The 14,947-nt window shown below is 38.8% G+C and overlaps 2 protein-coding genes across 6 annotated transcripts in view; both read right to left on the bottom strand.

Moving 5' to 3' along the window:
* The window catches only part of LOC115217428 (MOB kinase activator 2), a 59,927-nt gene extending 57,856 nt beyond the window's left edge, over positions 1–2,071 (bottom strand). Inside the window, exon 1 of the mRNA XM_029787125.2 lies at positions 2,050–2,071. Within this exon, the coding sequence (XP_029642985.2) occupies positions 2,050–2,059 (10 nt within the window). The 5' untranslated portion in view covers positions 2,060–2,071. The remainder of the gene's footprint in view (positions 1–2,049) is intronic.
* Positions 2,072–9,987: 7,916 nt separating this feature from the next.
* The window catches only part of LOC115217388 (cap-specific mRNA (nucleoside-2'-O-)-methyltransferase 1), a 28,908-nt gene continuing 23,948 nt past the window's right edge, over positions 9,988–14,947 (bottom strand). For all 5 annotated transcript variants that reach the window (XM_036507336.1, XM_029787064.2, XM_036507333.1 and 2 more), the window contains 4 exons: positions 13,848–13,964; positions 13,015–13,127; positions 11,654–11,762; positions 9,988–10,390 (listed from right to left, as the gene is read on the bottom strand). In XM_036507336.1, coding sequence (XP_036363229.1) covers positions 10,252–10,390; positions 11,654–11,762; positions 13,015–13,127; positions 13,848–13,964 — 478 coding nt within the window. In that variant the 3' untranslated portion in view covers positions 9,988–10,251. The remainder of the gene's footprint in view (positions 10,391–11,653; positions 11,763–13,014; positions 13,128–13,847; positions 13,965–14,947) is intronic.

Below are 14,947 nucleotides of genomic sequence, written 5' to 3'. Positions count from 1 at the left end.
ATCTTCTAAGCTGAAGTGAAGACAGCATCTTTGTCTATCTCCTTACCTGCTTGGAGGTTTTAGGTAAAATTATACTAATGTGTCCATCTGTTTTAATTTAATTTAATTCTATGTCTTTATGCAGCTGAGGATTGCTCTACATTTAAATTGATGTAATGGTTGCATTCTTCAATTAAATGGAGTCGCTTGAAACAATCGTACTGCATTACCTCTGGATATCCTTGTTGCTTATTTTGATTTATATATATATATATATTGTCATATCATATTTTTGAATTTCTGTTTAGTAACTTCAAGGGTGAAAATGAAAACAATTTGAAAATAAAAGTAGGACAATATAGAACTTAAAAGACCCTAACTATATTGATGTAACTTTCAAACAGCCCTAGAATATGTTTAGAATATATTTAGAAAAAGGTGGGAAGGAAGGAGGAAATACAGAACCAGGACATGGTCCCTGTGGACAGAAATATATAGGTCCATAGACTCTGAAGTGTTATTCTAAATAAGACAAAAATGGTCAGACCAATTCATCTATTGGATTGTTTGGACCTGTGGTTCTCAGTTGGTTTGTCGGATCACACTGACACACTGCAGTGGATATCCAGATGTGCTGTGGATTTTTTATTTTTGTCCCAAAGAAGGCTTGAGGCTACTTTAGTGTAAGGGAAGGAAAAAAGGTCTACAAATTTTTTAGATCCTTGCATTGGATATACGAATTAACAAAGCAGTGGGGAAGGTGAGTATATACATCAGACTCAACACTCTATATCAACTGCTTGCAGCGAACTGCTACCAACCCGAACCGCCAATTGCTCACAGTTCTTTATTTTATAAAAATTAGTCAGGTCCACCTTTAATCACATGGTGAGCGGTCGGAATCCTTCCACAACAAAATTTTTAAAATGTTGATTGCTAGACTGAATATCGTAGACCAGAGGTAAACAAGATGATGGTAATGTGTTCCAGAGAGCAGCAGTTTGTGGAAATAAGTGATTGGATTAAAAGGACTTATAAATAACGAAGAAGCTCAACTGAGAAACAATGTGCCTGAGAAGAGAGGCAGGTGACATGTTTAAGGTTTTAGAAAATCCATGGTAATACCTGAGCATCTCAAAATATGTTATTTGTAATTTTGTTCTTTACAAGTATGTTTAATAAAGCCAGGTGAGCAATTTGGGTGTGTTCATTACCAGTGCCACTGGACTGGTTCCTGTGCAGCTGGCACATAAAAAACACCTTTTGAGCATGGTCGTTGCCTGACTGGCCCTCATGCCGGTGGCATGTAAAAGTACCCACTACACTCTCAGAGTGGTTGGCGTTAGGAAGGGCATCAAGCTGTAGAAACCTTGCCAGATCAGATTGGAGCCTGGTGCAGCCTTCTGGCTCACCAGCCTTCAGTCAATCCGTCCAACCCATGCCAGCATGGAAAGCGGACATTAAACAACAACGATGATGATCATGATAGTCACTAATAGCTACTATTAGTTCCTTACATTGGACACATGGTCCAAGCAGGTTTTTATAATATGCTTAGTATCTCCAAGCAATCTTCATGTGCTCAGAGCCTGAATATTACTTGGCAGACATTAGGTGTGTCATAAAAACCTGCCTAGACAACATCTCCAATGTATGAAACTATCAGTAGCTCATAACTATATACTGTGTGCATTAAACAATATTTATCACCCAAACACTGCCAGATCAGACTGGAGCCTGATGCAGCCTCCTGGCTTCCCAGACCCTGGTCGAACCGTCCAACCCATGCTAGCATGGAAAACAGACGTTAAATGATGATGATGATGATGTTGATACACGACGGGCTTCTTTCAGTTTCCGTCTAACAAGTCCACTCAACGCTTTGGTTGGCCCAAAGATACTTGCCCGAACCGGGAACCATGTGGTTGGGAAGCAAGCTTCTTACCACTCAGCCACATCTGCACCTCTCTCTCTCTCATATATATAAATGCACCCTTTTCAAGCCTAGCCAGGCTCATGGATCTGGTTTCCCGGTTTCTATGGCATATGTGTTCCCCAGCTGGATGGGACACCAGTCCATAGCAGCGTTATTCGTTTTTGCCAGCTGAGTGGACTGGAGCAAGGTGGAATCGAAACCACACTCCTACGATCATGATGCTGACACCCTAACAACTAAGCCATGCGCCTCCATATATATATGTGTGTGTGTGCTATGTAAGGTATAAGAGCTCTCTAAGGGATAGAAGTATTAGGGAGACACTCCTAGTAATTACCTCAGTAAGTATCGTCCTGGTATAAGGTATATGGCAGCAGGTAGTTTGAGAGACAGACCGTAGTTTAATGTTTATAGAGACGATAAGAAGATGGAGGAAAAACAACAAATAGAAGTGTGTCTGTTGTGCTAAAAAGCCATTATTTAATGGCTTTTTAGCACTTCTATTTGTTTTTCTTTCATTTTCTTATCGTCTCCCTCTCTCTCTATATATGTGTGTGTGTGTGTATGTATGCATCAACAGGATGTGTTATAATACTATTTCCACAGCCACACCAATAATCCAACACCCCTCCACCATCCGCTGCCCCACGGATATCATTACGGGCGGTACCATTCAATCCGGCGGTGTCAACAGCACTAAAATAAGTGTTGTTTGGAAACAAACAAACCGAAGAAACTACAACTTTCAAACCCATTCGTACAACCGAATCGATAAATAAATTCAATAAGTAAATTACAACCACTCTTAAATACGTAACAGCGACAACTCTATCAAGGCATACAAAAATTATGATCCCTACAGTCTTCCGTAGTATAATATAACAGTTAAAAGCTTAATAACATTATTTCAATCAATCAATTTATATCGGCAGACTATAAAACCAATGTACATTTTATCGCTATTAATAGTAAACTGGAAATACTAAATTATGCTAAGTTGCGACAAATCTTTAAGTCCATATAAATAATACCCTACCGGTCTTCCATAGATACTACGATAGTGAAAGTTCAAACCTTATAAAATTTCTCCAAAGCAAAACAATTGAAATTAATTTAATATTTTTATGAGTGAAAAACATTATTTCATCGTTCAAAAGTTAATGATAAAACACTACATATTCGTTAATGTATCTCCACTACAAGTTATATTAAATTACCGGTAACTAATATAAACTTAAATTTCATTAAATAGGAACAAATAAAAGTACTTGTAATTAATTATTATTATAAATATTTCGTTTTTGGATTTGGTTTGCAAGATTCTTTATATGAGTTCGTCATTTTCTTTTTGTGCCTTATAATATAACACCTCACCGGTAAAATTTCCACTTTTTAAATAGAAATAAGAAAAAAAAGTGGAACTTTTACAGGTGAGTGCGTTATATTATAAGGCACAAAAAGAAAATGACTCTCCCCAGACACAACAGAATATCATTATAAACTTTGCGGCTTCGTTTAAAGCTAATTAAAACTGTTTAAAAGAGAATAAAACTTCAAACATTAAGACTTACATGATTAATCAGACACGTGCTTCCTTCTCCAAGAATTTGAAATGACAACGAAATATCGATGACGTAGTTGCGTAATTACTTTCTTAATTGTCTCAATATTGGTGACGTAGTAAGCAATTAACTGGAATCGTAAACCTTCAAATCCTTACAAATATTTTCCAAGCCGAAGACTAGACATTACTCAATATTTATTTAAAATTTCAAGTTTCCCACCTAAACACTGATTAAAGGTTTTAACCAACTTACCCGTATTTATACCCTTGTTTTACTAAATGTCTTAACAGCTTATTTATTCTTTCCAAGAATTTATTACCATTATTAACAATAGTACTGTATCTAACAACTTACCCTGAAAAAATTACCATAACCAATAACAGAAGGTATTTTACTACAGAACCATGGCATTGAAGCCACTTGGAACCAAAATGTTCTGTTTTATTATAAATGTCAGTACGTATTTCATTGTTATCCTTAATTACTAGACTGACATTTAGATAATTAATATTTGTTATATTATTACGATTTCTGGTGTCCAACTTTAAAACAATTTTGTTTAACAAAATTATGCACAATCTGTATATAATATTTAGTGCACCATGAAATGAAATAAGATTGAGCTGATTATATTTTTGCAGAGTGTTCAATTACACACCATAGAGTTGGTTAAGACCTGTCTAACTTACATAGAGTATACTCTGTTGTTCATTTGCATTAAACAAATCCTTCATCTTAGGGAACAATAATAATTGATCTAGCTCTGGCCAAGTAATCATCATCACCATCATTCTTTAATGTCCTTCTGCCATGCTGGCATTGGTTTGACTGGATTTGAATAACCTACGTCTAGCTCAAATATCTTTTTTGGCATAGTTTATACAACTGGATGCCATTCCTAGACTCTACCAAATAAAATTTGTTGATGTAGAATCCGAACTGTACCTCGAAATAAAGAGGTCAGATCCTGTACACTATAGATCTCTATTGCAAGCAGACCTGGACACAATGCAGCAGTGGATCATGGACTGGCAACTCAAGCTGGCTGTGGACAAATGTACCACCATGCATTTTGAGAGGAGAAACCCAGCGTCCACCTATTCCCTCCACAACACTAGTCTCAAAAAGTCTTCGTGTGAACGTGACCTGGGTGTTATTGTCGACAGTGATTTGTGTTGGACAAAACACATCGCTAAAATTGTCAAGAAGGCTGAGGGTGTCTTGGCATCACTCACCAAATCCTTTGTGAGCCGCTCTCCGACTATCTATCTGCGGCTTTATATAGCTATGGTAAGACCTCACCTGGAACCCCTATTTTGCCCAAGATATCAATCGGCTGGAAGCCGTTCAGCGACGTGCAACCAAAAGAATACCCTCCATCAGGCATTTGCCATATCCTCAACGCCTTACTTCCCTGGGCATGGACACATTGAAACTCCGACGTCTGGCAGCTGACTTGGCAGACACCCATAAAATTATCAACCATTGTACAAACAATAACTCTGAGCACCTTTTCAAACTCCACCCATCTAACACCCGTGGACATATTTACAAAGTAAGAAAACAGCACAGCTCCCATGACTTCAGGAAACATTTTTTCACGCTGAGAGTTACTGAAGCATGGAACAAACTGCCGGCATCAGTTGTTAGTTGTCGGAGCACTGCATCCTTCAAAACTTCCATGCTTTCTGAGATTCGCCAACACTACACCTGATTTTCTCCCCTCCATACACACACAAGCATGTATCTGACACATGCATTGTTCGCTTTCCAGACATTTGTACATTACTGCATATACTCTGACAAGTTGTGGTGCACCTGAGCACTGTATACAATAATTTCATTTTTATTATAACTATCTTTAAGAGAGATATTTCAACCGAAAACAATGAATCTCTAAAATTTAGACATCATAAACCCTATGGTTCAAGTTTTATATATATATTGGACAAGGCTTCGAATTTACGAAGAGATTAATCAAGTAATTCCCTAATTTACAAATAATCAGTTTAAACAGAACACTATCAAAGGGAGATAATTCTTAAGCAATATTATAAATAGTGTTATAATTATCTCCCTTGTTGTATGTCTAGTTTATGCTACATTTTGCTAAACATTCCTTAGTTCTTCATATTAAATACAAATTATACGCGCACATTAATTTCGGTGGATTATGCAATAATTGCCAAAGAACACATATTTACCAGAGCCAAGTCGTTCAAGGATCGGTTTTACATCGTCACTTAAGGCATTGCCACTCAAGAACTTCGGAAAGCGGAGGAATGCCAACATCATTCCTGGAACTCTGGTTTCGTTTCGTCAGTCTGTAGAATAGGAAAATGTTGGTTGAACATTTTCTAGAGAATGCAAAGTAATGCGTTCTTTTATTCTTCAATCCTCAGGACAGAATAGTGAGATTATCGTGTGGAACTTGTTCCGGCTCTTTATGTCCCGAGTTCAAATTCCGCTGAGGTCGACTTGGCCTTCTATCTTTTGTTCGGGGGTCACTAAAATACACGACCTCTGAAATACCGAGGTAGATGTAATAATCTGTTGTGGAAGATTTGGTTGCTATTTCTAGCAGGTTGAGATCAGAACGGTTTTTGTATGTTTATCCTTATGGGCACAAACAGTCGTGCTTTCAGGTATATTCGACAATCGAAACTTCTATTGACTAAACTCACATTATTTTAAATACTTATTATTTTTTGCATTAATTTCTAGGGAAAAAAAAATGAATGCTAAATTTCCTCATCAGCAAGCAAAACTACATCAGAATTACATTTTTTCGAAAATACTCTGGGGAAAATTTGACAGGCTTCCACACAGTATCCGTCTACCAAATTCACTCACGAGGTAAAATGAGTTCTTAACCCCACAGCTACGTGCCAGCCAAAAAGGCAGTCATAAATTACAATAGCACCATAGTGAATAGCTTAATTTGCATATTTGTGCTTTTGATGGCTCATTAGAAGGTTTCTCTGTGTGGAAAATGTGCAGATACAATAAGCACCAAAAATGCACAGAGAATAGACTTTCTCAAATGCTTGGAGGAGATCCTTAGAAGTAGTAGATAGCTTGTTACCTAGGCGAACCAGAGGAAAATATTCATCTGATGGCATACAATGGCCAAGAAACCAAATGCTTGGTTTCAACACATTTTCAGCTTCGCTCAAATGGCAGCAAATTCCATGATGCCAAATTCTATGGATGGACCACCAATCATTGGATCACCAGCATGTGAGGCAATGAAATTAATCACAATACATTGGGATCATGTCATGGATTCAACTCCTGATGTCACAACAATCGAAGGCCTGAAAGAAAGATATCCAACTCTTTTCAACAGCCTGGACAACTTCAAAGAACCTGCACAACAGAACATAAAAGCAGGGTCGGAGCCCTTCATTGTCTCAACTTGAAAATAAGCTCAGGATTGATCTCCAGAAGATGGAAGAAATGGAGGGGGCATCAAGCCTGTGACACGACATACAGATTGGTATCCAAGCATCGCATACTCTGTAAAAAAAAGACGGATCACTTCGCATCTGCATCGATCCACAAAAACTTAATCAAGCACTGAAAAGATGCCCCCACAAAATCCCAACAGTGGAAGAGCTGAACCCTTAGTTTGCTGGTTCTAGCGTTTTCAGAAAACTAGATGCAAAAGCAGGATACTGGTCAGTTCATGTGGATGAAGAAAGCCAGCTGCTCACAACTTTCGGGACCCCAATGTCATGGTATGTTCTGGATAGTATTTGGTTTTTAAATATACCATTTGAGATGTCTGAAGACCACATACACTGCTTTGGAAAACTTAAAACAACCATCTCAGAGAAATCAAACGTCTGGTTCTTTGACCCAAAGAAACCAACAGGACTTGAGTTAGATAGCTCTTTGTAAGGACTCAGAGCTGCTATTGTACAAGATGGTAAACCTGTAGCATTTGCATTGAAAGCTCTTGACAAAATTCAGTCAAACTACTCAAACAACGATCGTGAAATGCTGGCGGTGGTATTTGGAATCACTTGTTTCCACACATCTTTACAGACATCCATTTGAAGTCATCACAGACCACAAACCCCTGGAGGTGATCGCAGAAAAACCCCTTCTTCAAGCACTAGAAGGTCATGTTGTAGAGGAGGAGGAGGTATCAACACCTGTGTCCCTTTGAAGATGATTCCCTCTTCTACAGCCAATTCATCTCAAAAAGACCAGTATGTCCTTATATCGTCTGGGACTTGTTTGATGTTACCTGGCCACCCACAGGTGATTGGGGACTTCAACACACTACATCATCACCAAGGTGCCCCTAATCAAACAGATTCATAGAGGGATAGGTACAGACAATCAAAAAGACTTTCCAAAAAAGTGAACAAAGCAAAAATGACATAAACAATGCATTGTTGAATCAAAGAGCAACACCATTAAATGCAAAGATGCCGTCATCCGCTGAGATCCTGTTGGGTGGACTGATCACAACACTTGTGCCATTATGCTGGAGCTGCTCTCATGAAACTCAAAAACAGAGAAAACTTCTTGATGAAAAAAAAAATACAAATGAAAACTGCATAAGACCAGAATGCAAAGAGGGAACTACCTCCATTGCACAAAGGACAAGCTGTACGAGTCCTTGACAAAAACGACAAATGCTGGATGCCTGGAGAAATAGCAAGACAATGTAAAGAACCGAGGTCTTACATTGTGAAAAACAACACATGGAAATTTGCAGAGAAACAGAAGGGAACTGAGAGATGTTGGCATAGGCATAGATAGACAGTGTGAACAGACCAGTCGGATGGAAATGCCTGTCAGATCACCCAACAATATAGACAGACAACCATCCAACAGAAACCACAAACTCCATGGAACATGTTACTTAACTCGACTCAAAGAAAGAAATCACAAATGCTCCTCCTGATAACGATGCAGAAACACAAAACAATGGCCAGAAGCAGGAGACCCACAAGATCAGGTAGAACGGTGGAAACACCGGTGATGAGTTTAAGGCGGCGAGCTGGCAGAAACGTTAGCACGCCGGGCAAAGTGCTTTGCGGTATTTCGTTTGCCGTTACATTCTGAGTTCAAATTCCGCCGAGGTCAACTTTGCCTGTCATCCTTTCGGGGTTGATAAATTAAGTACCAGTTACGCACTGGGGTCGATGTAATTGACTTAATCCCTTTGCCTGTCCTTGTTTGTCCCCTCTATGTTTAACCCCATGTGAGCAATAAAGAAATAAGAACAGTGAAAACACCAGAGTGCTACAAAAACTTTGTACCATAAAACTGTTCACATTATTTAAAGTACATGTTGCATGTGACTCTTGCAACAAAAGGGAGAAGAAACCTTGTTTTCATTTTCCAGGTTTGTTAGTCTGTGAATTGCTTAAAGAAAAGGGGGTTGTTGTAATGATACGAAACTAAATGTACTTAGCTTTACATTGTTAAATACGTTGTCGCGGACAAAAGGTGGTCAGCTCGGTGGCTGGGGCAGTGGAATAGACAGCCAACTGCTTTGCATTGCGTTACTGTAGTGCTTAAAGGGCACAATAATCACCATCACCATCATTATCCTCATCATCGTTTGAATGTCTACTTTTTCATGTTTACACGGGTCAGAGGGAGAGTATATTGAGGTAAATTTTCAATGGATGGATGTCCCTTCCTGTTGCTAACCCTCATCTATTTCCAAACAAGATCATATCTCCCCTTGGCCAGGCATGTTTTTTGCAAAATATCAGAAATGACTTACATGATGTCAAGACAAAGAGGTTCGCTGGTGGTCGCAGGTTTGCAGGTGGTCAGTCTGCGCAGATCTCCAGTGACCTTGCACAGGGCCATTGAGCGTGAGCTGCCATGGTTCGTGATGCCATTAGGAACAGAGAAGAAGCCGGCTCAACCCGCCCTGGGTGAATGCCGTCACAAGTACAAGTAAGTAAGACAAGGAGACATATACGCTCACTTGCATACACACACACATGACAGGTTTCTTTCAGTTTCCATCACCTAAATCCACTCAAAATTTTACTTGACTGAGGGCTATTGTAGAAAACACTTGCTCAAGGTGCCACGCTGTGGGACTGAACCTGAAACCATGTCGTTGAGAAGCAAATGTCTTAACCATACAGTTGTACCTGCTATCTCATTGTTTGACCCTTTCGTAGTAAAACCAGCCCCACCATGCCAAAAGATTTTACCAGTTTTGTTCATAATGTTCAAATCAATCAGATTAGGCCTCTCACACCTACCTTACAATGTCACGCTAAAAATATACTATCATGTCATTGAAATCACACAGTTACAAGATAATGCATGATATATTCAAAGCAATCTGAATAAATAAGCTTTACATTTGACAGAATAATTATGACTGCTAAAGAGTTAATCTAAAAACTTAAATAATCCCAAGGCGGTGCCCCAACATGGCCATAATCAAATAACTGACACAAACATAAATCCTACTTAACGAAGTCACTTCAAGTAGACAGAACGAGTGATAAGCAAAAGTTATCGAAAATATTAATACAATCCTCGTTAAAGAGTGTTGTATTAATAATTGGAATGTTTTTACTTTTATTTTATGATGCCATACATTCAAATTTTATAATTGAATGTGTTTTTTACTGAATGGTGGTTATTCTCAAATGATAATAAAATATAAATTTGGAATAAAAGGTGAGATACAATAGCATGGGTTATAAATGTTTATCAAAAAATTAGTGGGGGATGGATTTCATTTTCTGGTGGGATGGAATAACAATGGAGTTATTCTCATTTGTTGATTTTGTCTTGGATAAACTGAAGAATGTCTTCTTTTGAAAACTTGTCTCTGTCTTGTGTTGTAGGCTGGGAGTCGTGCACTCTTACTCCTTCTTGCCATTTCCAACGGATTCCGTTTACTCGGCAATCTCTGCAAGTAAATAACAGACACGGTCATTTGACGAGTTTGAAGAACACAAAGAGTGTTTTAGAGAAATTGGACAAAATATTCCTGATGAATTAAATAGTATGACATTAAAATAGAACATTATCGTTTACCTCTTACATAATTTGGTGAAGTAATTGTAAATTTATGTAATAAAACAATTTGCTCACTCCAATTTAGGAGACCCCTCTACCACTAGAGTAGGAGGCTCCGAAAGAAGTCTCAGGGAATAGCATCCCTGCCTTTCCAAGCTAGTTTTCCACCACATTTCTTAAAAATTGTGGGACCAAGGTTGGGGGTAAGCAAGGACATGCTCCCCATAGAAAATCCAGCTCCAAGATAGCAAAGGAGAACGGGCACCAAACTAGCCAAAAGTTGGGGTGGGCTGCACCTGCCTACCTTGGTTGCTATTACATTGAGGTAGATCTGGCCACCCCCATTAATGAGGACAGAACCCGGATTTAAAACACTGGATGATGATGATGATTATTCTCCTCATTAATAAATATATATACATATCTATACATTATTCTCATCATTTAACATCAGTTTTTCCATGCTACTCTATATACATACAAACACACACACACATATATGCAGATCTTTTATCTTAAGTCAACTGACTGCAGTCATGCTGGAGCACTGCCTTGAAGGGTTTTAGTCAAACAAATCGACCCTAGGACTTATTTAATTTAAGCCTAGTACTTATTCTACCAGTCTCTTTTGCTGAACTGCTAAGTTAAAGGGACATAAACACACCAACACTGGTTGTCAAGCAGCAACGGAAGGATAAACACAGACACAAAGACACACACACACACAACGGGCTTCTTCCAGTTTCCATCTACCAAATCCACTCACAAGGCTTTGGTCAGCCTGAGGATATAGAAGACACTTGCTCAGGGATGCCACAGTGGGACTGAACCTGGAACCATGAGATTGGGAAGCAAGCTTCTTACCACACAGCTATGCCTGTTACACATACACACACAAACAGACACACCCAATGGGCTTCTACTTAGTTTCCACCTCCTGAATTTCATTTGCAAGTCTTTAGTCCACCCGAGTTCAAGGTGCCATGGAGTGAGATTGAACCAAGAACATGGTTACAAAGTGTCTAAACAACTATATCTGTGCTCAGATTCTGCGATTTGTTGTCCAGTATTCTTGAAATTAGCCCCACCCCACCATCAGGTAAGCATTAAGAAATACGGTGTTAAAAGATATATAAGTAAAGACATATCTTACCTGGTGTTTGTTATGGCATCTCCAGGAAATCCGTAAGTCGACACACCCGAAGATGTATTGAAAAAATACTTTGTGTTTGAAGACTTACTAAGACACATTGTCCATGGATCTGAAAGTGGAATCATATGATTAGCTTGCTATTTCTTCAAACTTCACATATTCTTGGACAATAAGAGGTTAACAAACAAAATTAAATGTCATGTTTATAGGAAATGTGTGTTCTAAAGTCCCATGAGCAGCCTTTGACTTTTTCTTTCCAACAGGGTTTTTCAACTGAATGCTTACATTCAAGTGGTTGTTATAAGGAAGGGATCCAAACGTAAAAACCATGCTGAAGTTCTCTGGCTTGCTAGCTGGCTTCAAGCCATCCAACCCCTAGCAGCATGGGAAATGGATATTGAATGACGATGATGATGATGATGGCAGTATCATTAGCACACCGGGCGAAATGCTTAGCAGCATTTCATCTGCTGTTATGTTCTGAGTTCAAATTCTGCCGAGGACGACTTTGCCTTTCATCCTTTTGGGGTCGATTAAATAAGTACCAGTTACACACTGGGGTCGATGTAATCAACCTAATCCCTTTGTCTGACCTTGTTTTTCCCTTCTATGTTTAGCCCCCTATGGGCAATAAAGAAATAGATATTTATATTGGTAAGAAACTCTCAAGAGAGCTGAACAGCAGAAGGTTTACAGAGAAGAAACCCTCCTCAAGCAAGGGTTTTGGCCCTTAATTTCTTACACTCTTCACATGAAACCATTGGTTGCCTTCTTAACTAACAAATAAAGAATATTTATCCACCCATGAAGCACTCATTCTCAATGTTTGATATAAGAGTGTATATATATATGTGTGTGTGTGTATATATATATACATATGTACCAGTGTCGCATAACTGGCCCATTTAAACATACTCTTCAGTCACTGGGCAATATGCTGTGCTTGAGAAGCCTGTTAAGTCCAGTGAAATCGTAGTCGTGACCTACGCAAGTGTGACTTGACTGGCACATAAAAAGCACCACTCAAGCATAGTTGATGCCAGTGCCACCTGACTGGCTCCCTTGCTGGTGGCAAGTAAAAAGCACCACTCAAATGTGGTAGATGCCAGTGCCACCGGACTGGCCCCCATGCCGGTGGCACGTAAAAAGCACCCACTACTCTCTCGGAGTGGCTGGCATTAGGAAGGGCATCCAGCTGTAGAAACCTTGTTGGATCAGATTGGAGCCTGGTGCAGCCTATTGGCTTGCCAGTCCTCAGACAAAATGTCCAACTCATGCCAGCATGGAAAGTGGACGTTAGATGATAATGATGATGATGATGATATATATATATCCTCACAGAGGTATCCATGTATATATACCTTTGGTAATTTTTACAAAGTGAACTCCAGATGGTAGGAAATAATGCTTTTTCTCTTTACAGTAACAAAGACGTCTGAAGCGTGATTGACCTTTAACTAACTTCATTTCCAACCTGTGAAGGAAAAAAAAAACACAAGAAAAATAATTAGATGCAGTGTCCTGACAGTTGATGACTCACCTTAACCCTTTTGTTACCATATTTCTATTGAAATATATTGTTCTTGTTTAAACTAATTTTGAAAATAACAAAGAAGTTAATAAAATAACTTTGTCGTTTGTTAAGTTGACTTTTGGGGTGCAAATTAACATTAAATTTTGATGGAAGTTTTTAAATTAAATCACTTTTAAAAAAAAGGGAAAGTGTACAACAAAATCAAAGGTGGTCTCATGTAGGCTGGTATCAAATGGATTAAAGATGAGATTTAAGTTCAAAAATATATAACTTTACAAAAATAATTATTAGTGATAGAAACAGTATTAATATCAAAGAGCAATCTTTAAATCCAACTTAATATGGATGTTTTATTAGAACATCGAATACTGCATTATTTACTTTGAGGGAACTTCTCATGTGGATGCATGGTGCATAAAAGTACACATATATCACTGGCAGACAAGAATCATCTGCTATGGGCACAGGAAATGCCAGATCACATTATTTTGACATGCTTCGTCTCCTCAGTGGTAGCTGTTTCCTAGCAACACACAGCCAAATCTCACTGCCTCTCTTTATTTATTTCAAGGAATTAAATGGTTCCACAAATGCAAATAATACCATTCCTAATACGAACCATATCGAAGGAGTTTCAACATAAAACAAAACCACACTAACCTGTCAAATATTTTGTGAATTTCTTCCATTCTGTATATTTCAGGCACACTAATTGGGGCTAAATCAGAACGAGTTGTCTTCGTAATGGCCTTTACAAATTTCTTTAGCCTTTCAATTCTGAAAATATTAATAATATACAATATAGATTAGTTAAAAATATGTAAACATTTTGCCTTCCTTCATTCAGATTCCAAATGAAATATAAATTTTACTGTGGCACATTGGCTTCCATAGATACAACCAGGGCAAATATCTTCTGCTATACTATGACCAAAGCCTTGAGAGGGAATGGAAACTAAAAGAAGCCCATTGTGTGTGTGTCTAATTGTATGCATGTGTGTGTGTGTGATGTGTATCTGTGTATGTTCGTTTTTGTGCTTGTTCCCTGTTGCCACTTGACAACCTGTGCTGGTTTGCTTATCTCCCCGGAATTTAGCAGTTTGGCAAAGGAAACTGATAGAATAAATACCAGACTTAAAAAAAACATGTACTGAGGTCAATCTGTTTCACTAAAACCCGTCAAAGCAGTCCAATGACTGCTAAAAAATACATAAAAAACAAGTAAAAAATACATAACAAAATAACAGTTCTATATTTTGGGGAATGAAGAATCCTTTACATAATTTACATTGGACATATATGTGTCCTCATCTTGTTTGTCATTACCACGTTTCGGCTGATTTACTCTCCAGCCTTCATCAGTCGTCGTCGTTGCCGCCGCCACCGTCATCGTCATCATCATCATCATCATCCTCCTCATCATCGTTTAACGTTCGTTTTCCATGCTAGCATGGGTTGGACAGTTCGACCAGGGTCTGGGAAGCCAGGAGGCTGCACCAGGCTCCAGTCTGATCTGGCAAGGTTTCTACAGCTGGATGCCCTTCCTAACGCCAACCACTCCGTGGGTGTAGTGGGTGCTTTTTACGTGCCACTGGCACAGGGGCCAGAGGAGGCTGACTAATGGCCACGATTAGTTGGTGCTTTTATGTGTCACCGACATGGACATCAGTCAGGCGCTGGTAGAATTTTGAATCCAGGAATGAGAACCCAGGCTTGGGTTCAAAATCCTAGCAGGACACCTGATGAAGGCTGGAGAGTAA

This window comes from Octopus sinensis, linkage group LG11 (genome assembly GCF_006345805.1).
Source record: "Octopus sinensis linkage group LG11, ASM634580v1, whole genome shotgun sequence".
Taxonomy (NCBI): Eukaryota; Metazoa; Mollusca; class Cephalopoda; order Octopoda; family Octopodidae; genus Octopus; species Octopus sinensis.
This window is presented reverse-complemented; position numbering and strand designations above follow the sequence as displayed.